At 47.7% G+C, this 25,453-nt stretch overlaps 1 protein-coding gene across 4 annotated transcripts; it reads left to right on the top strand.

The window, feature by feature from the left end:
* The first annotated feature begins 1,776 nt into the window (after positions 1–1,776).
* Positions 1,777–25,453, top strand: SPHK2 (sphingosine kinase 2). 4 transcript variants are annotated; one of them, XM_081837278.1, is made up of 6 exons: positions 1,777–2,070; positions 2,950–3,638; positions 18,863–19,012; positions 20,342–20,436; positions 20,996–21,111; positions 22,946–25,453. In XM_081837278.1, the coding sequence occupies exons 2-6, from the start codon at positions 3,215–3,217 to the stop codon at positions 23,967–23,969; spliced, it is 1,809 nt and encodes a 602-aa protein (XP_081693404.1). In that variant the 5' UTR covers positions 1,777–2,070; positions 2,950–3,214; the 3' UTR covers positions 23,970–25,453. The 4 variants fall into 4 exon arrangements, with proteins under 4 accessions (XP_081693404.1, XP_081693406.1, XP_081693405.1 ...); XM_081837280.1 differs by having other exon boundaries at positions 2,488–3,638; XM_081837279.1 differs by having other exon boundaries at positions 2,471–3,638.

Raw genomic sequence — 25,453 nt, 5'->3', positions numbered from 1 at the left:
CAAGGAAAATATAAACAGGGATGCTTTTAAAAAGAAAAGAAAGAAATGCTCTGCAGGTTGCAGATATATTCAGAGTTATTATTTCCATATTGCCATATTGTGCCTGAGCTCAGTGAGTCATAATCAGCTCTGCAATGTAGTTTGGCTGTTGTTATTCCCATATTACGGTTGGGTGTCTCAGAACAACTGTGTATGATGCTGTCTACAGTTCCTCAATCATCCATTCTTTATTGATTGCATCATAATTATCATTTTACAGACCACTTAATGCCAAAATAATCTTCCAGTGGTTTACAAAGTGGGAGCATTTGTAACATAAACATTAAAATATAAACATTCATAATTAAAATACCCAATAAAACAATTCCATTAAAACAACACAGCAATTACAACAGGAAACTATACAGTAAGCATGTGGTGTTATCAACATGCCATCAGTAAGTTGAACATAATAATTATATTTTTATGTCATTCCAATCTCTGAGTGCTGTGAGATTCCAGGGGTTCCAGGCACTTACTCAGGGTTCCAGTTTCCTTTAGAATGTGGCACAGTGGAGACTGTGGTTTCTTTAGTATGTATGGTTTATTTACACATATATCCAACCTGAGCCTATGATGGAGGGGCTCATGGCATTATCAACCCTAAAGTGTCTTGCTTCTCCCATAGCCACAGCCTCTCCCTCTGCCTTTCCAGGCTGCAACTTTTGCCTCCAGCTTCTAGCTCACATAACTCAGCTCTCCAATCTGCCCTTTGGTCTTTCTAACGGGAGGTGGGCACTCTTTGCCCTCTGGCAAAGATCCACACCCTTCGTCCTTCATAAAGAACTCCTCTTTAGTAAGCCATTACCAGGCTGGCCCGGCTATTCCAACAACTGAATCTGTGCTGGATCCAGAAGTTAGAAGGGGACCCAGGCATTCAGCCTAAACCGCCCCCACCCCTCCAACTCATAACAACATAATAGGGTATCTAGACTAGATCTTTCAGGTGAACTTGTTTCACCAGCAATGTCTGGGTGAGGTTGGAGAAGCCAATACGAAAATCCCTTGAAAAGCTGTTTGTAAGAAGGATGCCCCTATGGAAAGCGACTTTTTCGACTCATTTGGTGCTCACGCGAAGAGAAGCAACAAACCATAGCCTGCATTCCAGTAACAAAGATGGCTGCTATCGTCGGGGGGTGGGGTGGGGTGTTAAGTTCTCGCGCCTTCACCACTTCAAAGATGGTGCGAATAACGTGAACTACCGTGAGGCGTACCCTGTTCCTCACTTAAGATGATTTGCTGCACGTCGAGCGAAGCCTTGAAAGTTCGCCCGCGTCCAAAATGGCCGCTACGCCTTCCGTTCCTCCTGGCCCGGACTGAAACGCCATCCTTTTCACTTACTAAAGATTCTATTATGGAAATAGAATCAAGTCTCTTTCTCGCTGTGACCTTGCCCCCACTACGAAACCCTGCGACCTCTCCTTTCTTCAAAAGCCGGCCTCCTTCTAATATTACGGCTCCCTTCCCTTAGTGAAGATGGCCCCCTCCGCTGCCTCTCCACACATTTGCCCTGAACAAATATGGCAGCCTCCACCCATTGCCACCAATGCCGCCGCATCTGACTCGCCGGCGGGCAGGGGCGGCATTCCTGAATGGGCCGGCGAAAGGCCTTGTCTCTCTCTCATAGGCTAAGGGCGAACTCTCCCCGCCCCCTTTCCACCCGACTCATCCCTCCCTCTAGGTAGAAAACAGAGCACTTCCTAGTTGAGCACGAGAAGGAGCGTGGAGCTGGGAGAGGCAGGAGGGAGGGAGGGAGCGAGCGAGCGAGAGGGGGGTGGCGGGCGGGCGGGCGAAGAGGAGAGCGAACAGGAAGAGGATGGCAGGGAAAAGGAACTGCTGAGCGGGGCCGGGGACGGTCGCCTGTCAGGTGTCGCAGGGAGGCGCTCGAAAGTGCACGGAGCTGCTGGTTTTCCTTTATTGCCCCCCATCCCCGCCGCTCCCTCTTCCAAGACTCTGCTCCACCGACTCCAAGCAGGCACTGATTCTCCTCAGTGTGGTCTTGTATGCTTTGGACAAAGGCGCCAGGTGGGGGTGAGTTGGGCGCCTCCTTTTTTGGTGTGTGGTGGTAGGGATACTTCATAGTCCCGCTGCATTTGCACTACGTTTTTATAGCACTTTAGAAAAAAAAACCCTTTCTTTCCCGTCCTTTCGATTTCATTAATAAGCTTGTGGTGGTGAATTAACTTGCCCCCCACTCGTTTAAAATAGTGGTGTTAGGTGGTGAAGGCGATATACAATCTGGATCATAGCTTAAGCTCTTTTAAAAGCTGAGCTGCCAAAGTATGCTGGTATGAAATGCTAGGCAAGTCGTTCTTTTAAAAAACCGACAGCCTCCAAACCTGGCCTCTAGCTCAAGTCCTAAAGGCAGCCTTTTCCAAATAGTATTTCCACATTTCTTTTGAAATTTCTTTTCCTTCTTTTTCCTCCTTAGCACCATCACCTGAACAGCTAAAACTTCTCTGGCATCCTTGGTTAAGTTGCTGGACTTGGGATCTCTTCCCACTGAGAGCTGCATATCCTCAGTGACTCATTTGGATTCATGAGAGTCTCATAGCTGGGACACCTTCCGGACTACATTCTTCAGCTCCTTGCCTGAAGGTGAAAATCATCTTATTTGAAAACACCTGAAAAGTACCTATTTGCTAGGGAATGCAAACATTTTTAAAAAACCTTTGTTAGCTTTTATCTCATTTCTCTCCCCTGGTCTTTACGCAGATAGCAGGGCTTCCTTTTTTTCTTTCTTGTCCTAAATCTGTAGTAGCTCAGACAGATTGGTTTTTGGTCCTGTAGGCTTTTGATGTGGTCCTGCCTCATAGCATTCTTTTTGTGAAGAAGCAAGAGGAGAAAAGTGTGTGTGTATACACTTCCCCCCCTTTAAAACTTTTTGTTTGTTTGTTTACTGACACACAGGATCTTGCTCAATGAAGAAAGAGAAAACCCTGGGAAACGGTTGGGCAGCTTGAACTGTGGAGGAAGTTTCTTGGTTTATAGGGCTGCATGAGCCACTTAATCTACTAAGGAAATGAAAAGATTTTCAAATCCTCTTCTTTAAATCTGCTGCTTCTGGGGGAGAGGTTAAAGGGAAAGGGTTCGGTTGCAGTGAGTTGCAACCAGCTGTTGACAGGCTTAGCGAAAGGTGAAAAGCAAAACTGCAAAGCTGGGGCTCCGTAGCGAGATGAACATGTTTTTGGGGGCATGTGGGGAAGGCTCTGAGACTCTCCTACATGGAGAATTTGGTGCCCACCCTCCGAAGGGGACCCGCTATGCCCTCAGCCTCACACGGACAGAGTTGCATATCCAGCGCCTGGTGCCCAAGCCAGATACAGATCACCGGACGGTGTTGCAGCTGATTGATGTGGTGGGTTGCCACACGATGCGCAGCCACACAATTGCGAACCAGTCAGCTTTCTTCAGTGTCTACGCTTACCCGCTGAAGAAGAGGAAGGTGGCGGTGAGCTCTGGGCGGGTGCGGCAGCGGACTGCGAGGACCTTTCAGGTGGACAGCGCAGAGTGCTACGAGGATAACCTAAAAGTGGCTGAGAGGTGGGCAGCTGCCATCAAGTGCCTGGTCTTGGGGATCCCCATCTCGAGCGAAACAGGTAAGGGATGCCCTGCACAATCCTTTGAGTGTTGCTTCTTGCCTAGAGAAACTATCGAGTCCTCGCTACTTACAAGTGGTAGCCTTTCCTAGACTCTGATGCTTCAGATTGTAGGTGGGTTATCACCAATTTTTTGTAATGCTTCACCTATTAAATCCTTGCTTGTAGAAAATTGACCCATCAGGGAGGTGTTCAATGCTAGTCCTTCCCTTGATATGCACCTCCCCACCCCCTCCAAAATAGGGAAGTGTTTTTAAAAAAGCCCCTGCCGCATGATTTTGCCAAATATGTAGAGTTTGTCTAACACTCTCCTCCACAAAATCAAATAGATTTATTACTGTGTCTCTGCTCCTAATAATGTCTTCAAGAACTCAGGAGACCTAGATACCCAAATCCCTTAGTTTTATAATGTTTTGTCTATCCCCACAATCTCTCTCTTGACTTAGAGAGCTGTTGGACTGATTGTGGCTGGTGAGGTTTGTGGTCTGAAAGATCTGGAGGATTCCTGGCTAGCAAAGGCTGGCCTAGGTGGAGATATCCTGGACTCCATCCTCCTAAATCAGTAATGCTGCCAGACCCTCCCTATGATTCTTGGAACCCTTAGCTTCTGCAGTATTTTATTAACTTATTAAATGAGATACTTACTAAATGACCCAGCTTATCTTGCAGGGCAGAGGATTATTGTACTAAACTTGTACATAACATGAGAATAATTGTAATACTCAGAGTTTCGTAAGATGCTTGCCTCTGGCACCACTGTAGTTTTTGGCTTTATAGAACGGGGTGTGTAGGGAGTTCATAACATTAGTTGAAAGGCGGAGATGCTCTGAAAGTGCTCTTGCTGCGTTCTGTTCAAATGAAGTTCCCCCTCTTTTCCCCTCTGTCTCAGAGCAGGGGTAGCCAACATGGTGCCCTCCAATGTTCCTGGGCTACTGCTCCCACTCTCACTGACCATTGGCCATACTGGCTGAGGATGGTGGGAGTTGGGAGTCGAACAACATTTGAGGGGTAAGCTCATGGGCAGAATAAGGTCTGTACGTTTGCAGCAGAAGCTGGTAGTGCACAGCGCAGATTGCCCAATGTCTGTGTTGTCACAAACTCGCCTACCATCAACCTCATCTACACCAGTGTAACTTCTAAAGTAGATAGTGCCTTTTTTTAAAAAAACAACAACTAATAATGAGATTATAGAATGAGTTTTTAAAACAATAAAAGTGGTGCTGTCAAATTTATCATTTATCACCGCCCCCCTGCCAAATCTTTCTACCTGAAGAGCAGGAAGAGGAAGACAAGACTGATAACTGAACCCAGCATTTGATTTACACATACTTATGATGTAAAAGTGGATGGGAACCACGTAGAGAAAAATCTCCCATGACTCCTTTAAAAAATAAAAATAAAGACTGCAGTTCTGTGCATGCTTACCTGGGATAAGTCCCTTTGAACTTCAAATGTGCTCATTTCTGGGTACTGTATAGGACTTCACTTACACAGGCTATGTCTGCATACACCTGGGATAGTGGCAGGCTGGTTGTGGGACTGGCTTTTCCTGTGAGGCAGGGATGGGACATATCTGTTTCTTTCTATATTGCTGAACTCCTCAGCTCTCATTATCCCTGACCTTTGACCAAGGCTGGCTGGAGTGTCGGGAGCCCAGCCCTGTGCTGTTAGAAATAGAGCTCTGGAATCTTCCGTACCCGAAATCCTTGGTGTCTGCTTTCACTTCCCCAATTAAGGAAGCGAAAATGCATTTTGCTAACATTTCCTTCAACTGATCATATTCTGATGCTCCGCTAAAATGCATGAAGTGAATGCAGGACAAGTCATACCTTCCAGCCATCTAGATGGATAAACACCAGTTACCACCATTCTGCTATGTGCTGGGCTGGGTGGGTGTATGTGTGTATGCATGTGTTGCCACACTCATTTTCTGGCTGCACCAACCACTGACATGCTGGTTCCAAATGGGCTCTTCTGCCTGAAAAAAAGAAGAAGTTCAGCACCTCTGCTTTAATGTGGCCCATAAACAGAACCCAGGGCAGGACTGTGTAGATCTCAGATCTTAGTAGTTTCCCTTGAGTTTGGTGGGAGTTTGAGTCGGCAGGTGGTCACCTGTGACATCCTTGAGAGGCTCCCAGACCTATCTTTCGCTCTGGATACTGTGAGGTGGTAAATGCAGTCCCTAAGCGTTGAAGGCTTGCCCTCCATTTCCAAGGGGGGGAGGGACGACGAAATGCTGCAGTGGGGGTAGGTGGGCCTGGAAGCAGTGTTCGGAATTAGCCTGGGGCATTTTGCCCTTGGCTAGCAGCCACTTGAGACCAAGTGACTACGCCTGGGTGCCAGGATAGTGCCCGACATCTCCACTATCTGGAGGTGCATGCTTGGGGATCTTGACTGTTTTCACAAACTAATACCACATCCTGTAGAATTCTATCAGTTATATTTTATCTGCACAGTCAGCATAAATTTCAGGAACTGAAATGCTTTTTCTGTGCAGCCTGAGCAGGAGCAATAAATGACATTATAGTTAATTGTTGTTACTTGTCTTCACCTGCCCCAACCCACTGTCCTGCTCACAGTTGTGAAGAATCTCCTTATGTTATGAATGGACCATTAAGAAAAAGAGGTCGGAATAGGCCAATATATATGTGGGCTATCCCTGGACAAAGTGACTTTTCTTCTTTTAATTTCTCGAAGCTTTTAGCGTAGCTCAAGGTTCTCATCTGAACTAGCCAGATGTTTAACTGATAATCAATCACAGTCAGTCCATCATTTGAAAAATAAGACTTTAGCACCATCTTGCCCCCAAATGACATTCCGTTTTGGCTACTGTAACCTTGGTTGAAGGAGCCATTTAGCTTATATGTCTGAGTTTCTAACCCTGCCTGGAAGTTAGGAAAGAAAAGCAAGTGGGGCCAAGGGAGTGGCTGAAACATTGCTTTTCTCCTCAACCTGTCAAAACTTTACAGATCTTAGCCATTTGTCAGGGCTGTGCCTCCTTTACTTACACTGCAGGTTTGGCAACTCTCGTATGCTTGTATGTTTGTGGCTTTGTCTTCAATGTGAATACTTGCTTGGTTTCATTTGCATTGGCCAATCTATTAGAAGGGATTAACAGCATAATATTTGCCTATCTCCAGGGCAGCTTTCCTCCTCTTGCAGTGCGTTTGCTTTCTCTGCTGGGCACAGGGGAGAGGAAGACTCCTTTGTCCTCCATCCACTAGTCTTCTCACTCGCCTGCAATGCAGCTCCTTTTCGCCTTTGGCTACCCAGGCTAGTGCTTAAATACAAGGCTGGTCTGAAGTGGTACACAGTTCATCCTGCCCACCTTGCAATCTCTTAAGCATTTCGTTCCTACCACATGCTGGTGCTTTTGTAGAGTAGGCCTCCTTCCTCTTTTACAGGGGTGTGACCAGGAGAGCTGAACCTGAGGCATCTGTGTGAAGAGGACCCCACAATACAAGATGGGTGCTTTAGGACATATTTCGTGTCTATCCCATGGACTTTACATATACATTGAGAACAGGCATGGGAATCTACTATGTATTTTGGAAAGCATTTGGATTTCACTTAAGATATTGTAACCAACTTTGGCATGATGATTCCTGAGGTCAAGGAGCAGGTTTTTATCTTATGTATGGATATAATGGGTTGCCATTTTGAAGCAAGATGGGGGGTGGAACCGTTGAAAGCCACTGTTTTTAACCACCTATTTTAAAACTTCGCTGGTAGTTTACGTTATTATTTTTTTGGTTTCTTAGAATTTCTGAGCAATGGCAGACGCAAGGCTGCTAGTGTAAGACAAAGCCCCAGATTAACTTCAGATTGGGGGCATAGGAAAATGGGAAATGGAATAAGGATCTTAATGGAGTCCATTCAAGCAGGTGTGAACTCAAACCTTGACAAGGGAGTGGGGACCAACCTAAGCATTTGCAGAGTATCTGTTGGAGGAAGGGAAAAGGGGAGGGCACCATTGCTGCCCACTGCAGAGCCCCTCCCCCATGCCGCCATGCACCCTCTTTGCGTGCTGGTTAGACCTTCTGTTATGAAAGGCATCATAATAGAAGATTGGAGATTTATAAACAGAATTAAATGTGTGGGGGGGGGTATTTGACTGTGCAGTGTTGGCAGTCTGTTCCTGCCCGAGGTGCAGCACACCTGGACCTTCAGCCTATACAAACAATACCACTGGGGGTGAAATTGATCAAACAGGCACGATGTTGGATTGTGCAACCAAACTTCATATGGCACTGTTGTTGGTAATTTAGGTATACAACTTCTTGTTGGTGGACTACTTGTTCCAATAACGGTTGCAATGAGGGATATTAAAGGGCAGCGTTCCCTCCTGAGTAACCAAACACTTTGGTCCTGGGTGCTGCTACGGCCTATGCTCTGCCATTGCGGAGAGTTGGCCAGATTTGGTTGAAAAGAGGTGAAGTTTGCCACAGAAGTTCCAGGAGAAGACTTCTCAAGTTCATCTGTTCGAGAGAAGCTGGGTAGGCTGAAGAAGGTGGATACACAGTGAAGTCTGGAAGACATTGAAAAGAGGCTCACCACTTCAAGGCTGTTGACTGTCCTCCACACACACTCCTGGTTGCTGTTGTTGATGGTGCTGTTAAAAAAAAAAAGAACATTAGGCTGTTTGACCTGTTGACTGTGTAGCCAAGCACCTAGGAAACCAAACAATAATGTCCCTGCCGGAAGGGTTACAGTTAGTGTGAGGAACAGTTGAGGGACTTGGGTATATTTAGCCTGGAGAAGAGAAGACTGAGAAGTAAATATGTCAGTCATCTTCAAGTATACGAAGGGCTGTTCGTTTCATGGAAGATGGATCCATAGTTTGTTTTTCTGTGACTTCGGAGGGAGGACACGGACCAGCAGATTCAAATGACAAGAAAGGAGATTCCAGACAAACATTGGGAAGAACTGTAGGAGGAGTTTGACAGTAGAATGGACTACCTCAGAAGGTGGTGGGATCTCCTTCATTGAAGGCTTTTTGACAGGTTGGATAGCCAGCTGCTGGGGATCATTTCACTCTTGATTCCTGCACGGAAGGCAGCTAGACTAGATGAGCCTTGGGGTCCCTTCCTTCCGAGTCCACAATTCTGTGATTTTAAACCCGCTGCGAACAGCCCTACAAAATGGTGCTCAGTCTGGCATAGCTTTGAACTGCAGAATCCTTTCCTTTACATCGCTAGCAATGGCGGTGGGGACCAATTCAGAAGCTGGGAGCTGCTCTGCAAAAGGGGCAACTGAAAAATTACTGCGGTCTCTAAACAGTTTGCCATAAGAGATTTCTGTGGGACAGCAGGCAAAGTGTCAGCTGGAAACCATAGTGGGGAAAGCCACAACACCATTTCCAAGGAAATTGCATGATAGCATGAAAAATATGTTTCCGAAGTGATAAGAGCATAAGAAGAGGCCTGTTGGGTGAGGCCAATGGTCTGTCTAGTCAAGTGCACTGTTCTCACAATGGCCTGTGAGAAACCCACCAGTAGCACAAGCACACTCCCCCTGCCTCCATGCCTCCTGCCTCCAGCAACTGGTGTTCAGAAGCATTACTGCCTCAGAGTCAAAGCAGATACTTCCAGTTGTATACCTAGATGGGCAACCTGTGCTCCCCCCTCCCTTTACCTATTATGAAAGTCTCTGTGATTTTTAAATTAAAGAGTGCACAAGTTTTAAGTACTCCATTGTTTTTCTTTCTTGCTTGCGTAGTACTTTCTGCTGCTGACACTTAATTGCAACACTTAACATACTGTATTAGTTTTCCTCACCGCACTGTGATTATAACAATTGCACCTTTCTATTTTAATATTTCTCACGTGAACCGGAACGAAGCCAGTTCTTTATGTGTGCAAAACTGGTTATTGAGCATTGATTGGCCTGAAGCTGGAACCACCTCGGCTGCAGCTGAACCAGAATGGAAATAAAATATTTAGTGGCTTGATCCCCTGAAGTTTATATTTTAGTAGGAGGGGACTCTAAACACCCAAGTGGAGAAGGACATATCTTCATTGCCCCCGCCATTGAATAGAACCTCTAGGCCTAACCTGGTGCTTGGAAACTCAGTGTGTGTGAAAGCCAAGTTCAAAGCACTTTGGACTTATTTAAGACAGCATCTCTTTTCCAGTTCCTTGTTGCTGTGTGTATATATATATATATATCCCTCTTTGTGTGGCCTCTTGTGCTGAAAAGCGTTACTAAGATGCAAGCTTGCATTCTTGAGGGATTTCTGCTTTTGTTCGTGTGTGGAACAAGCTTCATGATGCCCTCATGATGATTAGAGGTATTAAACGTCTTTAAATCTAAAGATTAAGTTGATTTTTAAAGAGTAACAAAATGGTTGCCTTTCATCCCACTTAACATGGCAATAATATGCCCATCTCCACAGTTCCCGTGCAGGTGTTGTTGGCCTGCAACTGCCGTCATCCTTGACCATTGGCCATTCTGTCTGATGGGAGCTGTAGTCCAACCGTGTCTGGAAGACTCATTGGTAGCACCCATGAGTGCTGCTAGGTTAATGGAGGCTGAGAAGTGGCTGTCCTCAGCAGACCAGAGAGGAACGTCAGGCAGCAATGTGGATAGGTGGCCTGGGAATGAATGGGACTGAGCAAGAGATCTAGAAGGGAAGATGTGATTGTGGTAGCAAATAAACTGTGAGAAAGACTATGAATTGTGGGAGGCCAGGATGTTCCAGCGTGGATTCTGATGTCTTATCACTGTTCAGAATTGCACTGGTTGGGAACAAATTAACATTCACATGACTTGTGTGGGGTGGTTTTATCAAAGGATGTGATGGAATCCAGGCTGCATATCTTTCTTTATTACTGTGAGAGTGAGAGGTGCCTGTCTGTCTTTTTTTCCACAAGTGTGCCAAAAGCAAATAGGAAAAAGCTAAACACTTTCTGGAGAAACACCAAAACCATCTTAACAAGTTCTGCAGGGGCACCTGCCAACTTTTAGAAAGAGGACTTATGTTGGGTCTGGTCAGTGTTCTGGCTCTCCCTGTCCAGTGTCTGCCATGAGCTGAAGATTGGCCTTGGCTTTGCCAAAACAACTTCACAGCTCACTTGAAGGGGCCTGGCAGAATTAGTTGGTATGATTGGGAACTTCTACATCAGGCATGTCCAGCTCCCAAGAGACTGCGATCTATTCCCACTATAAATTTTTTTGGCAGTGATCAACTTTGGAAAGCCAAAGTTGAGGTTTTTTTTGGGGGGGGGGATAGATCATTCAGGATCAGGAGATCGACCTGTTGGACAGGCCTCTTCTACATGCACGGCTGTGTGGAGGACCTTTGGCTCACCAGATGTTGCAGAACAACAGATCTCACCATCCCTGTCCCTGGACTGTGTTCTCTGGGGCTTGTGGGAGTGTAGGCTGCTCTGATCATTTTGCAAGAGAGGCAGGATGCAAATTGTTACTTATGAAGCACTTAAGGGTGCAATCATACCCTTGAATTACGCCAGCTGAGGCCTATAGGACAGGGGTGGGCAATAGCTTGCTCAGGGCAGGCATAGGCAAACTTGGCCCTCCAGGTGTTTTGGCCTACAACTCCCATAATCCCTAACTAGCAGAACCAGTGGTCAGGGATGATGGGAATTGTAGTCCCAAAACATCTGGAGGGCCGAGTTTGCCTATGCTTGGCTTAGGGAGCCACATTCCTTTTCTGTGTATGGTGTGTTCCAAAACAGTGGGTTGAGAATGGCATAAGACCTGCCTTGATCCACATGGACTCGGGGATCATTATCGTCCTGTGTGTTGAAACTCCTGGGACTATTTCACCATCATTGTGAGTGTTTTCACTCTCTCTGTTGTTCATGGGCACAAGGTTGGCCCATGGGCACAACACAGTCCTTACGTAATTCCCACTGGCAATATTTCCAGGAATGCTGGAGGACGTCTCTTGCGTTATTACTGTGTAGACCCTATCTGCATTTTCTGGCTGCATGTTGTTGTTTTTCCTTTCCTCTGGGAATCGGGACCGGCATCAGGGGTGGACATTGCTGGGTATCTGCCAAGAGCCCCACCCTTGTGGGTCCCTGGGGTGCCCTGGTTCTGCAGCAGCTCCTGCTTTCTCTGCTCCGAGCAACTACCCATAGCAGGTGGAGGAAACCTTTGGCCCTCTGGATGTTGCTGAACTACAACTCCCATCAGCCCCAGCAAGCATGGCCAATGGCCAGATCCTAAGAGTGAGCAGATGGAGCAGCAGTTCCCTCTTGCCTGCTGTACAGATCATGGTTGTACAGCAATGCCTCCCCCTCCACCAATCACAGCCGTGCCCTGGCTAAGCACACATAGTCTCCTGTCTTTGTTACTGTAATGTTTGAAAGGACTCGTTTTAATCATGGGTTGCTAATGATGGTTTTGCATACTTTAATTCTGAGTGTTTATACTTCAGTGTTTGATTGGGATTGTTTTCTTTAGGTTACTCTTTGCCTAGCTGGTTTTTCTACATTGCAAACCTCTCAGAAGCTGATTTTTTGGGGCACTGAAGTGATTTTAAGAAAAGGCGCTGATCCTTCCTGCAGGCTTCCATAGTCCAGGGATGAAGACAAGCCCCAGGCCCTGATGTCAGCACCTGGCATTCTCCTGCAGCTACCTGGCTCCAACCCCCTCCGCCCCCCCGCCCCCCAATTGCTGATCCCTGCACTGGGAAGGAGGGCACCCATGCTAACTTTCCAGCAATGGCTCAGACCACTTGATATAGTTTGTTTCGGGCTTCTTTGGGTAACCACCTCTGCTACCCAGTAAGCTCGCAGCAGCCAAGTTGCGGTGGTGACAGTGACAACACACACAGCCAAGGGCCTCCTTAAACCTGGACAAGATGTATTAGGGAGCCAGGGAAATGAATAAGTAGTTTTTCACCAATGTTTTGGGGCTGTGTTTGTGCTGAGTAAGGTTCCCTACAAAGAAACTGCAGGAAGCAATTCTGTTTGTTATTATGGGTATAAATCACACCTTTGATCCAAGGCGCTCCCAGTGGGGGGGGGGGGGTTCTCCCCCTCCATTTTATCCTCACAACAAACCTGTGAGGTAGGTTTAGGCTGAAAGACGGTGACTGGCCCAGAGTTCACCCAGGAAGTTTTGTGGCTGAGTAGGATTTGAACTCTGGTCTCCCAGATCCTAGTCTGGCACCCTAACCGCTGTGCCACACTGGATGTCAGTGCCCCATTGCCGATTTTGCCTAATGTCTCCTTTTACTCAGAGTCTCTTGCAAGGAAGCCCTGACAGATTAGGTTGTGTGACATTACAAACTTATAGCTGTTTCCCCCACCCCAAACTGTGGCACTTTTTATTTTTCTTCCCCCCACGGCGCCCCCAGAATAAATGGCAGCTTTGCAGAAAAACAGCAACAACAACAACCAGCCACCTTATATTTTGAACTATCAGTGCCTGTTAGCCACAGTGGTTTCATTTTTTACCTCCACTGTCAGAGGCACCATTCCTCTCAATACCAGGCGCTGGGAATCACGAATGGCACGAGTTGCTGTTGCTCTAATGTCCACCTTGCAGGCTCAGCTGCGGTGAGAGCAGGATGTTGGACAAGATGGGCCATTGGCCTGATTCAGCAGACTCCAATTCCGTTCATGCAGAAGTGTACAGCTAATTTTTGTCTCTGGACTGAACAGAGCCTGTAGATTGCCTTGTGGAGTCCTTCACTCCCTTCAGAACATGGTGACACAGCCTTGCTTCCTTTAGCAGGTTTGTGTGTGCGTGCGCTACTGCCCACCCAATGGAGCGATGCCCCCTGGGTCTTGAACCCCCAAGCCCTGCCCTGGTGGCGCAGCAGGTGGGCCGGCAAAGGATAGCCAGAGCACTCCTCTGTGCCCAGTGTAGAAAGCGAGTCTGTCCTTAAAGGAGAACAGTCCCTTCCTGCAACACCCCAAGCATGGTAATGTAGTAGCAGGGGTGGCCGAACTCTCCATCCTTCCTCAGCCTGGATTGTAGAGATGGTAACTTTTCCTGGCAATAATAATAATAATGCATTAATAATAATATATTACTTATAGCCTGCCCATCTGACAAGGTTGCCCCAGCCACTCCTGGGCGGCTTACAATGTAATAAAAACACAGCAAAGCACCGCACATTAAAAAACTTCCCAATACAGGAAGTTGTGTGGTAGTTGTTTATCTCCTTGACATCTGATGGGAAGGGCGCTCCACCGGGAGGGCGCCACTACCGAGAAGGCCCTCTACCTCATTCCCTACAACTTCACTTCTTGCAGTGAGGGAACCGCCAGAAGGCACTCGGAGATGGCACATCTATCTGTGCAACCTCGGCTCTCATTACCCTAAGCAGTCCTGATCTCCCTCATGTGCCATGCAAATTATGCGCTCTTTCATCCGTGTCCCAGATTGCAGTGCAGGCGGCTTTTCGTTTCATTCCCCAGAACCCCATGGGAGCCACTGAGGACGGAGCCAAGTTCCTGTTTGCACAGCCCTGCCTCTTCATCAGCAAAGGCTCCTCGCAGATTGCATTCATTCTCAGGGCAAAACATTCCCATGGGTATCTCCTGCACGTGCCTTTCCCACTGTTTTCTCATAAAACTGGATACCTGTATGCATACTCTGCCCTCAACACAAGAAGGAAGGGGAACAAAGTTGCTGCTATCATTTCTTGTGAAGCATTTTTCTCCCTGTGGCCTGTCTCACTTGGGGGCATATAGGCCTCTGGTGTTGTTGGACTACAGCTCCCATAATCCTTTACCACAGGCTGCGCTGGCTGGGGCTGATGGGAGTTGGAGTCTAACGACGCCAGATTCAGGAATGCTGTTTTACCTCATGAGAGCTAGTCCTGACCTTTGGGCCCTCGGAGAACAATTTTTTCTGTCTTATTATGAGTCCCCTTAGCCTTCTTATCTTCAGGTTAAACGTGCTCTTCAGCCTTTCCTTGTAGGACTTGTTTTCCATATCCCTGACTATTGTTTTCCATTAAACATGTTTTTATTTGTCACAAAGGTTGGCCACGCACAAAACCCTTCATCTGCAGTCCACATATTCTACATATTTTACATATTCTTGATTTACCTGCCCATTGTGGCTAGTGAAAAGGGTCAGTGAAGTGGGCGATGCCTCGCTTCAGGAGTGAGTTATGCCCACCTCTAAAAGAGGTCCTCCCTGGACCCAGAGGCTTAAAAAAAAGGGGGGGGAGCTCCAGTCCCTTATATTCTTTATATGTAAGATGACAGTTTTTAAAAATGCAAATTCCTGGTTGGGTGGGGGAGGGTGGATATTAAACGGAATCAGAGAAGGCACTGAGGGAGGATTTAACTCTCTTCTCTGCTCCCCCTGTCAGCAACAAAACTATTACAACAGGGAGGAAATTGTAGAGAATCATAGAATTGTAGACTTGGAGGGGACCCTGAGGTCATCCAGCCCAACCCCCTGCAATGTTTAAATTGCCTCTCGCTGTTTTGACCCCTAATGCCTTCCCCTCCCCAAAGTATCCCAAAATTTTGAAGTTTGGCTCAGAGAAATACCCTGAGGATGAGTGCTCTATCTCTCCATCTCTTTAAAGTTCATCTTGTTCCTCTTTGTATTGAAATGGGCACAAGTTCTGCTCATTGGGTGTTCCCTCCAGAATTATGAAAGGAGTTCAAGGTACCTGAAAGTCTTATGAAAGCCTTGCACCACTGAATGCAACTGGCCGCGACCTTGGCAGCACAGCGAAGTGCTACCTTCATTTTAGGTACAGTGGTGCCCCGCAAGATGAATGCCTCGCAAGACAAAAAACTTGCTAGACGAAAGGGTTTTCCGTTTTTCGAGTTGCTTTGGAAGACGAATTTCCCTATGGGCTTGCTTCGCAAGATGAAAACGTCTTGCGGGTTTGCTTCCTTTTTCGTAAAACCATTAATACCCGGGGACTCCGCGCTCTGCAAGACGAAAAAATCGCAAGACGAAGCAACTCGCGGAATGAATTATTTTCGTCTTGCGAGGCACCACTGTACAGCCCAGAGAGCGTTTGGCCTCCCGCTCGGCATAACCAGTTATGCTCTGTGGGTATTTCCAAATTAGTATCTGCCTTCCAAGATGGATTAGTTATTTTGGAGCCTCAGGCTGCAGAGCTTCCTTCCTTAGTTATTAAGGCTTCCTGCCTGCCTGGGTGCTTTTTTATCTCATGTGTTTTTGCCCTTGGAAAACTAGCGGGAAGTCTAGTGTGGGGATTCCCATTTCTAGGTCACAGCCTCATGCCAGGAACAGTCAGCATTTCGAGATGATTCCAGCGGAGACTATAGAGCTACACCATGCTTTTAAAAACACATGGTTTCCCCCCAGAGAATCCTGGGACTTGCGGGGTTGTTTTTTCCCCTGCCACAGCATTGCAGCCCTGGAGCAAAGCCAGCCTGCTACCTTCTTCTCAGCCAGACTTTGTAGTTTAGTTAAAAGGGTTCTGGGAATTCTAGTTCTCTGAGGGCTGAGCTACAGTTTCTTTGCTTTAAATGTATGGTGTGGCTCGGCTAAGAGGAAGGCGCTGGGTATGCAGGTTAGCGAGGGTTGATACTCTTGTAAGGAATGGCTTTAAAAAGACAAGCAACCTATATAAGGCACCTATATAAGGATGAGGAGGAGTGATACTTCCCCCGCCCTGAAAGCTAAAGGTGGCATGGCAGCTATCATTAGTCATGGTGAGCAAACAGTTTTTATTTCTGTCTCAATTACACTATTTGTGGTTAAACATTATTTCTGGGTTTTCGATGCCCTGTAAAGGCTAGCAAAGGTGAGACCACAGTTTTTGAAAAAAGCACATACATGAATGAAAACCACAGGAAATGATGGCTCTCAGTATCACCTTTAACTCTCCTGAAAATCTGTTTGTGGTCTAAGTGGTAGCTCCCTCCCCAGAGTCAGCTGCATATTGCAGCACCATAAGAAGTCACTGTAGAAACAAGTGACTTTAAACTAGAGGCCACTGCAAATATGAGCTTTCCAGGGTGTGTGTGTGTGTGTGTGTGTGTGTGTGTGTGTCACAGTGAACCTTGTACATCCCAGTGATGAACAGAAAATGTGTCTGGGATTGCCGGTTAATGTCTAAGAATACATGAACGCTTTCAGCCCCACCCATGAAAACTGGAAATGGTCTTTGTGTGAATGTCACCATCCACCCTTGTTTCTCTTGTGGTGCTCACTGGGGCTACACTGTTTAGCAGATTAAATGTTCTACATTAGTAGATATTAAAAATAAATAAATCTGTTGATCAGGCTCAAGTGTCAGCAGGTTTGGAAACAAGGTCAGCCAACATGGTTTTTAAAGAATTCTTTATTCCTTTGTAAGAACTTGAATAAAAAATAAAGTTAAAAATACATCACTTTGAATAAACAGAGGGAAAGAACAGACCTAAGGTCCTTTAGACACACAAGATGGCTGGTTTGACTCAGCTGGGTGGAGAATGCCTTATAAAAATGTTATTTTTTTATGTGCTTACTTTGACGACATTTTCATCCTGCCCTTCCTCCAAGGGCCTTGTACTTCTTCCACCTCCATTTAATGTTCACACCAACCCTGTGAAGTAAGGTGAGATAGAGTGAGAGTGACTTGCTCAAGGTTACATGGTCAATTTCATGGCTGAGTGAGGATTTGAACCTGGGTCTTTCCAGCACGCTAAACCCCTCTGTGACACTGGCTTGAGAAAACCATTTTTTGCTACAAGTGCTTATGGAAAAATCATGGGTGGAGGCTGTGCCATTGCAGGAGAAGCATTTCCTGCTTCTTTTGCACCAAGGAAGGCTTGCTTCTGCTCAGACAATTACATAGAGCAACTATCAAAACAAAGAAAGCATCTTCAGAACTATTGTTTTATTCATCCAGGTAGACAGAATCAGTTCAGACTTGGTATAATTTATTGACTAGATTTCTTTGATCAGATTTCCACTTTAGTTTTCCAGGCATTCACAGCAGGCATCTGGGATCAGCAAGCCTCCACAGGCGAAAGCTAGCAACGACCACAGTTTGGGCATTTGCCTCTGATGTATAGTTGTACCTTGGATCCTGACGTTGGTACTCGGTACTCGGACGTTTTGGTTCCCGAATGCCTCAAACCCAGAAGTGAGTGTTCCGGTTTGCGAACATTCTTTGGAATCTGAACGTCCGATGGGCTTTCACGGCTTCCTATTGGCTGCAGGAGCTTCCTGCAGCCAATCAGAAGCCGCGCTTTGGTTTCCGAACATTTTGGAAGTCGAATGGACTTCCAGAATGGATTCCATTTGACTTCCAAGATATGACTGTACATTGTTAGGGCATGAACTCCCAGCTACCCATGTCACATGGGAATGCACACTTGCTGTGTGAATGTCTTGCAGTGTCACGAGCACTTCTGAAATCGGTTTTGTGGTTTTGTGGTGTGTCTGTCAAATGTGCCATGCAGATATTTACTTATTTTTATTTATTAAATTTGTATACCGCCCTATACCTGTAGATCTCACAACATAAAACTACAATATAAAAAACACAAAAGACATACAAAAAATATAAACGAAGACAACCCAACAATCCCCGCCTCCCACAACACACTTAAAAGGGCATTAGATGTCAATCAGCCAAAGGCCTGGTTGAAGGGAAACGTTTTCATCTAGTGCCTAAAAGTTGTACAGTGGTACCTCACGTTACAGACGCTTCAGGTTACAGACTCCGCTAACCCATAAATATTACCTTGGGTTAAGAACTTTGCTTCAGGATGAGAACAGAAATCGTGCTCCGGTGGTGCGGCAGCAGCGGGAGGCCCCATTAGCTAAAGTGGTGCTTCAGGTTAAGAATGGACCTCCGGAACGAATTAAGTACTTAACCTGAGGTACCACTGTATAATGAAGGCACCAGGTGAGCCTCTCTGGGGAGAGCATTCCACAAACGGGGAGCCTCTGCAGAAAAGGCCCATTCTCATGTTGGCCCCCTCCAGACCTCTTGTGGAGGAGGCACACAAAGGAGAGAGGCAGTCCTTGAAGAGCCAGCCCCCTCCCATGGGACTGGACTCCTATTGGCCCCAGATAGTTCGGCCAATGGTCAGAGCGGATGGGAAGTGGAGTTCAACATTATCAGGAGGGTCAGAAGTTCCCCAGATCTGTAGTAATGTGTGAAGCTGGTTCTTGGTGCCTTAATAATAATAATAATCAGCACAGCTTTACCACACAGGCAGCTTCTTGTTTTGCACCAGCTTACAGATGCAGCTCCAACAGGGGAAATGCAACACCTGATTTGTTCACCCTCTTCTCTCCCCTCAAACCAGAGATCAGCCGCAGCCTCCTGCCCCGTCCCCGTCGCCTGCTCCTGCTGCTGAACCCCTTTGGAGGCAAGGGCAATGCCCTGCAGTGGTGCCAGAATCACATCCTCCCCATGATCACGGAGGCGGACATCGGCTTCAACTTGATCCAGACAGGTGAGGTGGCAGCAGAAGGAAGGTGGCCTTCAAGGGGCAAGGGGAGTGGATGTCGTGGGGGGTAAGAACACGCAGAGCGTGGCCATGAATTTGTCTAATTCTGTTTCAAAGCCATCTAGCTTGGTGGCCATCAGTGCTTCCTGTGGATGTGGGGAGGGGAAACACAGCCTGTAGATGGATTCAAAAGTGGAGTTGGGGGGGGGGGTAGACAAATTGGAGGCGGCTGGTTCTTATTGGTGACTCTGAGCCATACTAGCTCAATGGAGCCAGCATGTTTAGGGGCAGTCTATCTTTGAATATAAGACACCGGGGGATCTACAGAAAGGGAGGGCTGCTGTCATCGTCATGCATTTGTTGTGGGGCTCTTTTTTTACCGAACTAGCTGGGCTGCCCTTAAGTACTTAAGTGAAATTCAGTTGAAAATGGGAACACAGCAATATTTGGGAACAGATACTTTTGTTTACTCCTGCCAACCTAGCAGTTCGAAAGCACGTCAAAGTGCAAGTAGATAAATAGGTACCGCTCCGACGGGAAGGTAAACGGCGTTTCCGTGCACTGCTCTGGTTCGCCAGAAGCGGCTTAGTCATGCTGGCCACATGACCCGGAAGCTGTACGCCAGCTCCCTTGGCCAATAAAGTGAGATGAACGCCGCAACCCCAGAGTCAGTCACGACTGGACCTAATGGTCAGGGATACCTTTACCTTTACCTTACTTTTGTTTAAACAAAAAACAGCAGCAGTAGTAGTGGTGGTGGCGGCTAGGCAAGAGCCATAGAACCTGTGCGCCATAAGTTCCTGGTTGAAATGTTGCCTCAGCCACCAACTTGCTAGGCAAACAGCAGCCTCAGTCCCTCTGCACAGCAACCTGTGACAAGGGGGTAATAATCCTAGATTACGGAAAGAAGGTATGCAAAGCTTCTTGAGCACTTAAATAGCTCTTAACTCCCAAGTAATCATTAGCGTTAAATGCTAGAAAGTTAAATGTATATTCATCTTCTAAATGTATGGCCTCAAAGCTTTCAATCACAGCAGCAATAAATTGTGATGCCCATGCGTTTATATTTGTATAATGTATATGTACATGCATGTACGCGCGCGCACACACACACACACACACATGCTTGCAAATATAATTTCAGCAGCAGCAATAATAATTTCTCCCAAACAGTTTGCTGTTTCCATTCACTTGTAGACAGCCGCTTAGGACAGGACATACAGAAAAGGTCAAAATTGTCTCCTGGTGGTCAGCCACTGAATCAGTTTCTTCGGGTGGGAGTGTGGCTTTGGATTGCTACTAATCTGTATGCTATTTATTCCTTTTCTGGCCCAGAGAGACAGAACCATGCCCGGGAGCTGGTACAGAACATCAACTTGGCTGAGTGGGATGGCATTGTATCCATTTCAGGAGATGGGCTGCTATATGAGGTATTGTTCACAAAGTGCTAGCCAAAGCACTGGCCTTCCAGCCTCCTGGAACCTTCCCCTTAGGCTACTCACTAGGGCCCATTCCTGTTAGTTGTCTCCTGAGTTGCCCTTTTGTGCTCCCTTAGAACTGTGGCACATAAGACCCAATTCATTGCTTTGGGGCATGTGTGTGAATGTCCTGGTGTAGTTCTTCTTCTTCTTCATCTCCCCCCTTCCCCCCAGAGTTTCTAGTCTTCATGGGACTTTCCAGGGCCCAGGACCTGCGATTTCCCTGAGAACCAGGCCTAGAATCCCCCCCCCAGCCCTCCCTTTACAAGGCACTTTGCTGGAATGGATCAAAAGCGGAAGGTCCAGCTGTCTTTACAGAAGCTTCTTTGCTCTCCCAGTTCCTTAAGTGAGAGAATTTTGGGTTTGTTGGATCATGAATTTGCAGACTGCTGTTCTTGGGTGTCCCCCCCCCCAAACACATATCCCATTTCCTGCATTATTAGGATTGTAGGTTATGTAGGATTGTAGGTTATGTAGATATGTAGGTTATCTCCTCCTTCCTTCCTTCCAGGTTATTAATGGCTTGATGGAACGGCCGGACTGGGAAGAAGCCATAAAAATGCCCCTTGGTATTCTCCCTTGTGGGTCTGGAAATGCAGTAGCTGCAGCCATAAACTTCAGAGCTGGGTAAGTGGGAAAGCTTAACAGATGTGCTTAGTCCACCTTCTTGCTTGTTTTTATTTTATTTTTTTTAAAAATTAAATTTGTATTTGTTGTTACCAAAGTTGCTTCACATTGCTGCTTTTGGGTTGTGTTTGCACTACAAAAGCTTTTCTACAAAGAAACGGCAGCAGTGATTGTATTATTTAGTACAATTTTTACCCCACCTTTTCCTCCAAGGAGCTCAAGGTGACACGCACACAGTTCTCACCCTCACAGCTTAAGCTGAGAGGCATTGACTGGCCCAAGGTCATACAAGTGAGCTTTTATGGCTGAGCAGGGATTTGAACACGGGACTCCCAGGTTCAGTACACTAACCGCTGCACCACACGGGCTCTGCTCCACACCACTTCTGGGAAGCAGGGGAGTAGGCTATACTTGGGGCTCCATCTTCAGCCGGACCTGATCTCTACTTTTGGATATGTAAAGGTGATGCATTTAAGAATCCCTGCAAACATGCACAGAGTGCTGCTTCTTTAGCTAATTAGGCTCCCACTCACCTGGTACTGGTTGGCAGGGCTCCCAGGCCAGATTGCAGTTTCAGAGCTGACTGTTCTACTTGCGGCAGTAATTTTGAGCAAGTAATTTTGCATTTTCAAGGGTAGGGAGCAAGTTACATCAGCAGCTTGGCCAATGCTGAGAACTAATTACCATAATCATGGTCATTATTTATTCTGCTTTCATCCTGCCGTTCCTCCAAGAAGTTTAAGGTAGGATACACAATTTTCCCCTTTTAGCCTCGAAACAAACCCTGTGAGTTATGAAAGTTTAATAAAAAATTAATAATAAACAAACCAACCCTGTGAGGTATAGGCTGAGGCAGAAGGAGAGGGACTGGTTTAAGGTTAGCCAGTGAGATTCTCGGATGGATGTAGATTCGAACCTGGGTCTACCCAGGTGTAGTCCAGCATTCAAGCTACACTTGTGTCTGGGACACTTTATATTAGTCCGGTCGTACCTCAGCTCCCAAACGCCTTGGAAATCGAACGTTCCAACTCCCAAACAATTGAGAACTGGAAGTGAGTGTTCCAGTTTTCAAACGTTCTTTTGGAAGCCGAATGTCTGACGGGGCTTCCGTGGCTACCGATTGGCTGCGAGATCGACTTCCAAGGTACGACTGTACACCACTCTTCATCCATAGATCTCAGGGTGGTTCACAGCATAAAGCTGCAATATAAAAACCACAAATGCATAGTAAAAATAAGAACAACAAATCAATATCCGCCCCCCCCCCTTCCACAACACATTTAAAACGGCATCAGATGTCAATCAGCCAAAGGCCTGGTTGAAGAGGAACATTTTTGCCTGACATCTAAAGGTGTATAACAGAGCTTCCCAAACTTTGTGTTGCAATATGCTAGTGTGTCAGCTGCAGTGTGTAGGTGAGTTGCACAAACCCTCCCCATGCTCCTCTGGGGCTGGAAAGGGGTTAATTTAACCTCCAGTTTGCTAGGAAAACTGAATTACTGTGTCACAAAATGATGCATGTCTAAAAAGTGTGTCTCCAACTCAGAGGATGTCCGCAGGGTCCAGGTAGGTTCATATGGAGAGAGGCGGTCCTAGAGGTATTACGGCCCTGAGCTATTTATATCTTTCTTCCTCGTTTTGCGCATGTGGCTATTGTTCTCCGGCTAAACAGAAATGTAAGTGCTACTGTTGCCTGTGGCAGATGCAGCCTCCGCACCCCACATTGTGGCAGTGTTTGTCGTCCCCCCCCCCCCCCTTGGGAGCCTCTCACCATTTGATTGCATGGGCGAGTGAGCTTCTCTAACCCTGACACATTTCTCGCTCTGTCGGGCAGGTTTGAGCAGACCTTGGGCCAGGAGCTGCTCACAAACTGCACTCTCCTGCTTTGCCACGGGGCAGTGACCCCCTTGGACCTGGTGTCAGTCACAACCGCGTCGGGTTCCCGTTCCTTCTCCTTCCTGAGCGTGGCCTGGGGCTTCATCTCAGACGTCGACATTGAGAGTGAGAAGTTCCGGCACATCGGCCCAGCTCGCTTCACCTTGGGGACGATGGTCCGTCTGGCCTCCTTGAACACTTACCGGGGCCGCCTCTCCTACCTGCCCGCCCTGGAGGGCACAGCCCACCGCCCCATCTTGCGCAGCATCACCATGGCGGCCAACGGGAGCCTCCCCTTCCAGCACGGGCCGCTCCACCGCACCGTCTCTGACCTGGGCCTGTGCAAGGAACGCCACGCCCTCTGCTTCCAGGAGGTGGAGCCTGCCGACGAGCCCACCCCCTCGCCCAGCTCCCCACCCTCTTCCTCCAGCTTCCACTCTTCCAGCTTCAGCTTCGAGAACCTGTCGGAGGAGCTCGTGGCTGACCGCAGGGAGACGCGGGAGGCCGGGCTGCCCATGACCGCGCCTGCCGTCTCGCTGTCTCCCCGGCAGGTGCACGGCCCCCCAGACGAGTTCCTGGCACCTCTGGACCAGCCAGTGCCCAAGTCGTGGGTGACAGTGGAGGAGGACTTTGTCTCTGTGCTGGCCATCTACCAGTCTCACCTGGGAGCCGACCTGTTCATGGCACCCTTTGCTTGCTTCGACGACGGCCTCATCCATCTTTTCTACATCAAGGCGGGCATCTCCCGGGCAGCCCTGATCCGCTTGTTCTTGGCCACGGAGAAGGGCACTCACTTTGACATGGAGTGCCCGCACTTCATCCACATTCCCGTCCGGGCCTTCCGCATCGAGCCCCTCACTCGCAAGGGCATCCTCACCATTGACGGAGAGAGAGTGGAGTACGGCCCCATCCAGGGGCAGATCCACCACTCGGTGGCCAATCTAATCACCGGCGTGAACCAGGTGAAGATCACAGCATTCTGACCCAGGATGCGGGAGCACTTCGCAGATCTGACGTAACTTTCGTTCTCTTCTGCCCCTTTGCTGCAAAGAGGGACCCTGAGGCTTGGGATCGGGGGTACTGTCTGTGTGGGTAGCGGGTGGGCGTTCTGACTTGCAGTGCCCCCTCCAGCCACCCAGATGGCAAGCTGCTTAAAACCTCCCTCTGCTCTTCTAGGCCTTGGCACACACATACCATATATTCCTTTAATGAGCCTTTGGGTGGCAAGTCTTGCCCACTCCCCATGATCCTCTGCTGCTGTCCATGCAACCTTTTGAATGTTGACCTCCTCCTTCCTTCCTTCCTTCCTCACCCACCTGCATAGGCCTGGTTTTGCCAGCCTGTTTTACATCTCCCATCCAGAAGGAGCAGCTTGGCTACAGGACCCTTGGTGTGGTTTGGGTTGAGAAGTGATGTAGGCTTTCCTCCCCTACAAGGGCCCACCATCCTCTCCACCTTGTTCCTTTTTGGGGAGGCCCTTCTATTCCACTTTTCCAACCACTTGTCCCAGAGACGGGGGACACCAGCGCACTACCCTGCTTGCCAGTCTGGGGCAGTAACACTGAAGACTCCGATCCCTTTGCAGCTCATGGTTCCGGAACATGTCTGAAGTGATGGGGAGAGAGATACTGGTGTGGGTTGGAGAGATGAGTGGGGCACTGAGTGGACTGGGGAAATGCACATTCCACACCAGCTTTCCTTCAAGCCGTGGGGCCAAGAGTCGTGTCCCAATTTCTAGTCTTGTTCTCTCTCTCTCTCTCTCCACTCTTTTTGTGTCTTCTGCTGAACCACACACTTCTCTCCTGCTAATTGGGAGCCCCCTGACCCCTTTGAGGCCACCCTCTCTTCCTGAACTTGCAGCCCCTTTTTGCCTGTGGTTCACAAGAAGCCACTTAGAGAACACTAAGCCTTGCTTGCTGCTCCTCGTCTTTCTACGGTCTGCTCAGCCAGGGTGGGGGTGTATGTGAAAGCAATGAGACCACTGTAGCAGGGAGTTGAATGTAAGAGGCAGCCCACAAAACACTAACTTCTATTTGACACCACCGCCCCTCCTCTTAAACCCTTAACTTCAGAACCGAAGGCAGCTGTTTCCCCTCCTCTCTTTGTTTACCCTGGGAAGGGAGATCTGCCATCTTTCTTTGGAGTTGTGTTTGGTTCTTTGGCCACCTCTCCTTCAGAGGGCGACCAAGGACATTTAGGGCAAAGAAGGGACCACTTTCTCGACAGCCTTCTATGGCTCCTTTCTAGCCAGCCGGAGGGGTAGTGAAAGGGGATGGGACTGACCCCCAACCCCTGCACTAATGACCTCCAAATCTGGCTCTCTCTAGGAATAAACTTGATGAATGTAACTGGAATTTTTTCTTCTTCTCACGGGTGGGGGCTTAACTTTGGTAGGGCGGTTTGTTATTATTCTTTTCTCCCCACTATGTGGGGGTTAACAAGCAATTAAAATGATCCAATACTGTAA

Source organism: Podarcis erhardii (genome assembly GCF_964252035.2).
Source record: "Podarcis erhardii genome assembly, chromosome: 13".
NCBI lineage: Eukaryota > Metazoa > Chordata > Lepidosauria > Squamata > Lacertidae > Podarcis > Podarcis erhardii.
This window is presented reverse-complemented; position numbering and strand designations above follow the sequence as displayed.

Excerpts from the sequence above, each read along its gene's own strand:
- SPHK2 (XM_081837278.1), top strand. The coding sequence starts at position 3,215 with ATGAACATGTTTTTGGGGGCATGTGGGGAAGGCTCTGAGACTCTCCTA. Across the intron at positions 3,639-18,862 it reads CCCCATCTCGAGCGAAACAG|AGATCAGCCGCAGCCTCCTG; the intron begins GTAAGGGATGCC and ends CCCTCAAACCAG. Across the intron at positions 19,013-20,341 it reads CTTCAACTTGATCCAGACAG|AGAGACAGAACCATGCCCGG; the intron begins GTGAGGTGGCAG and ends TTTCTGGCCCAG.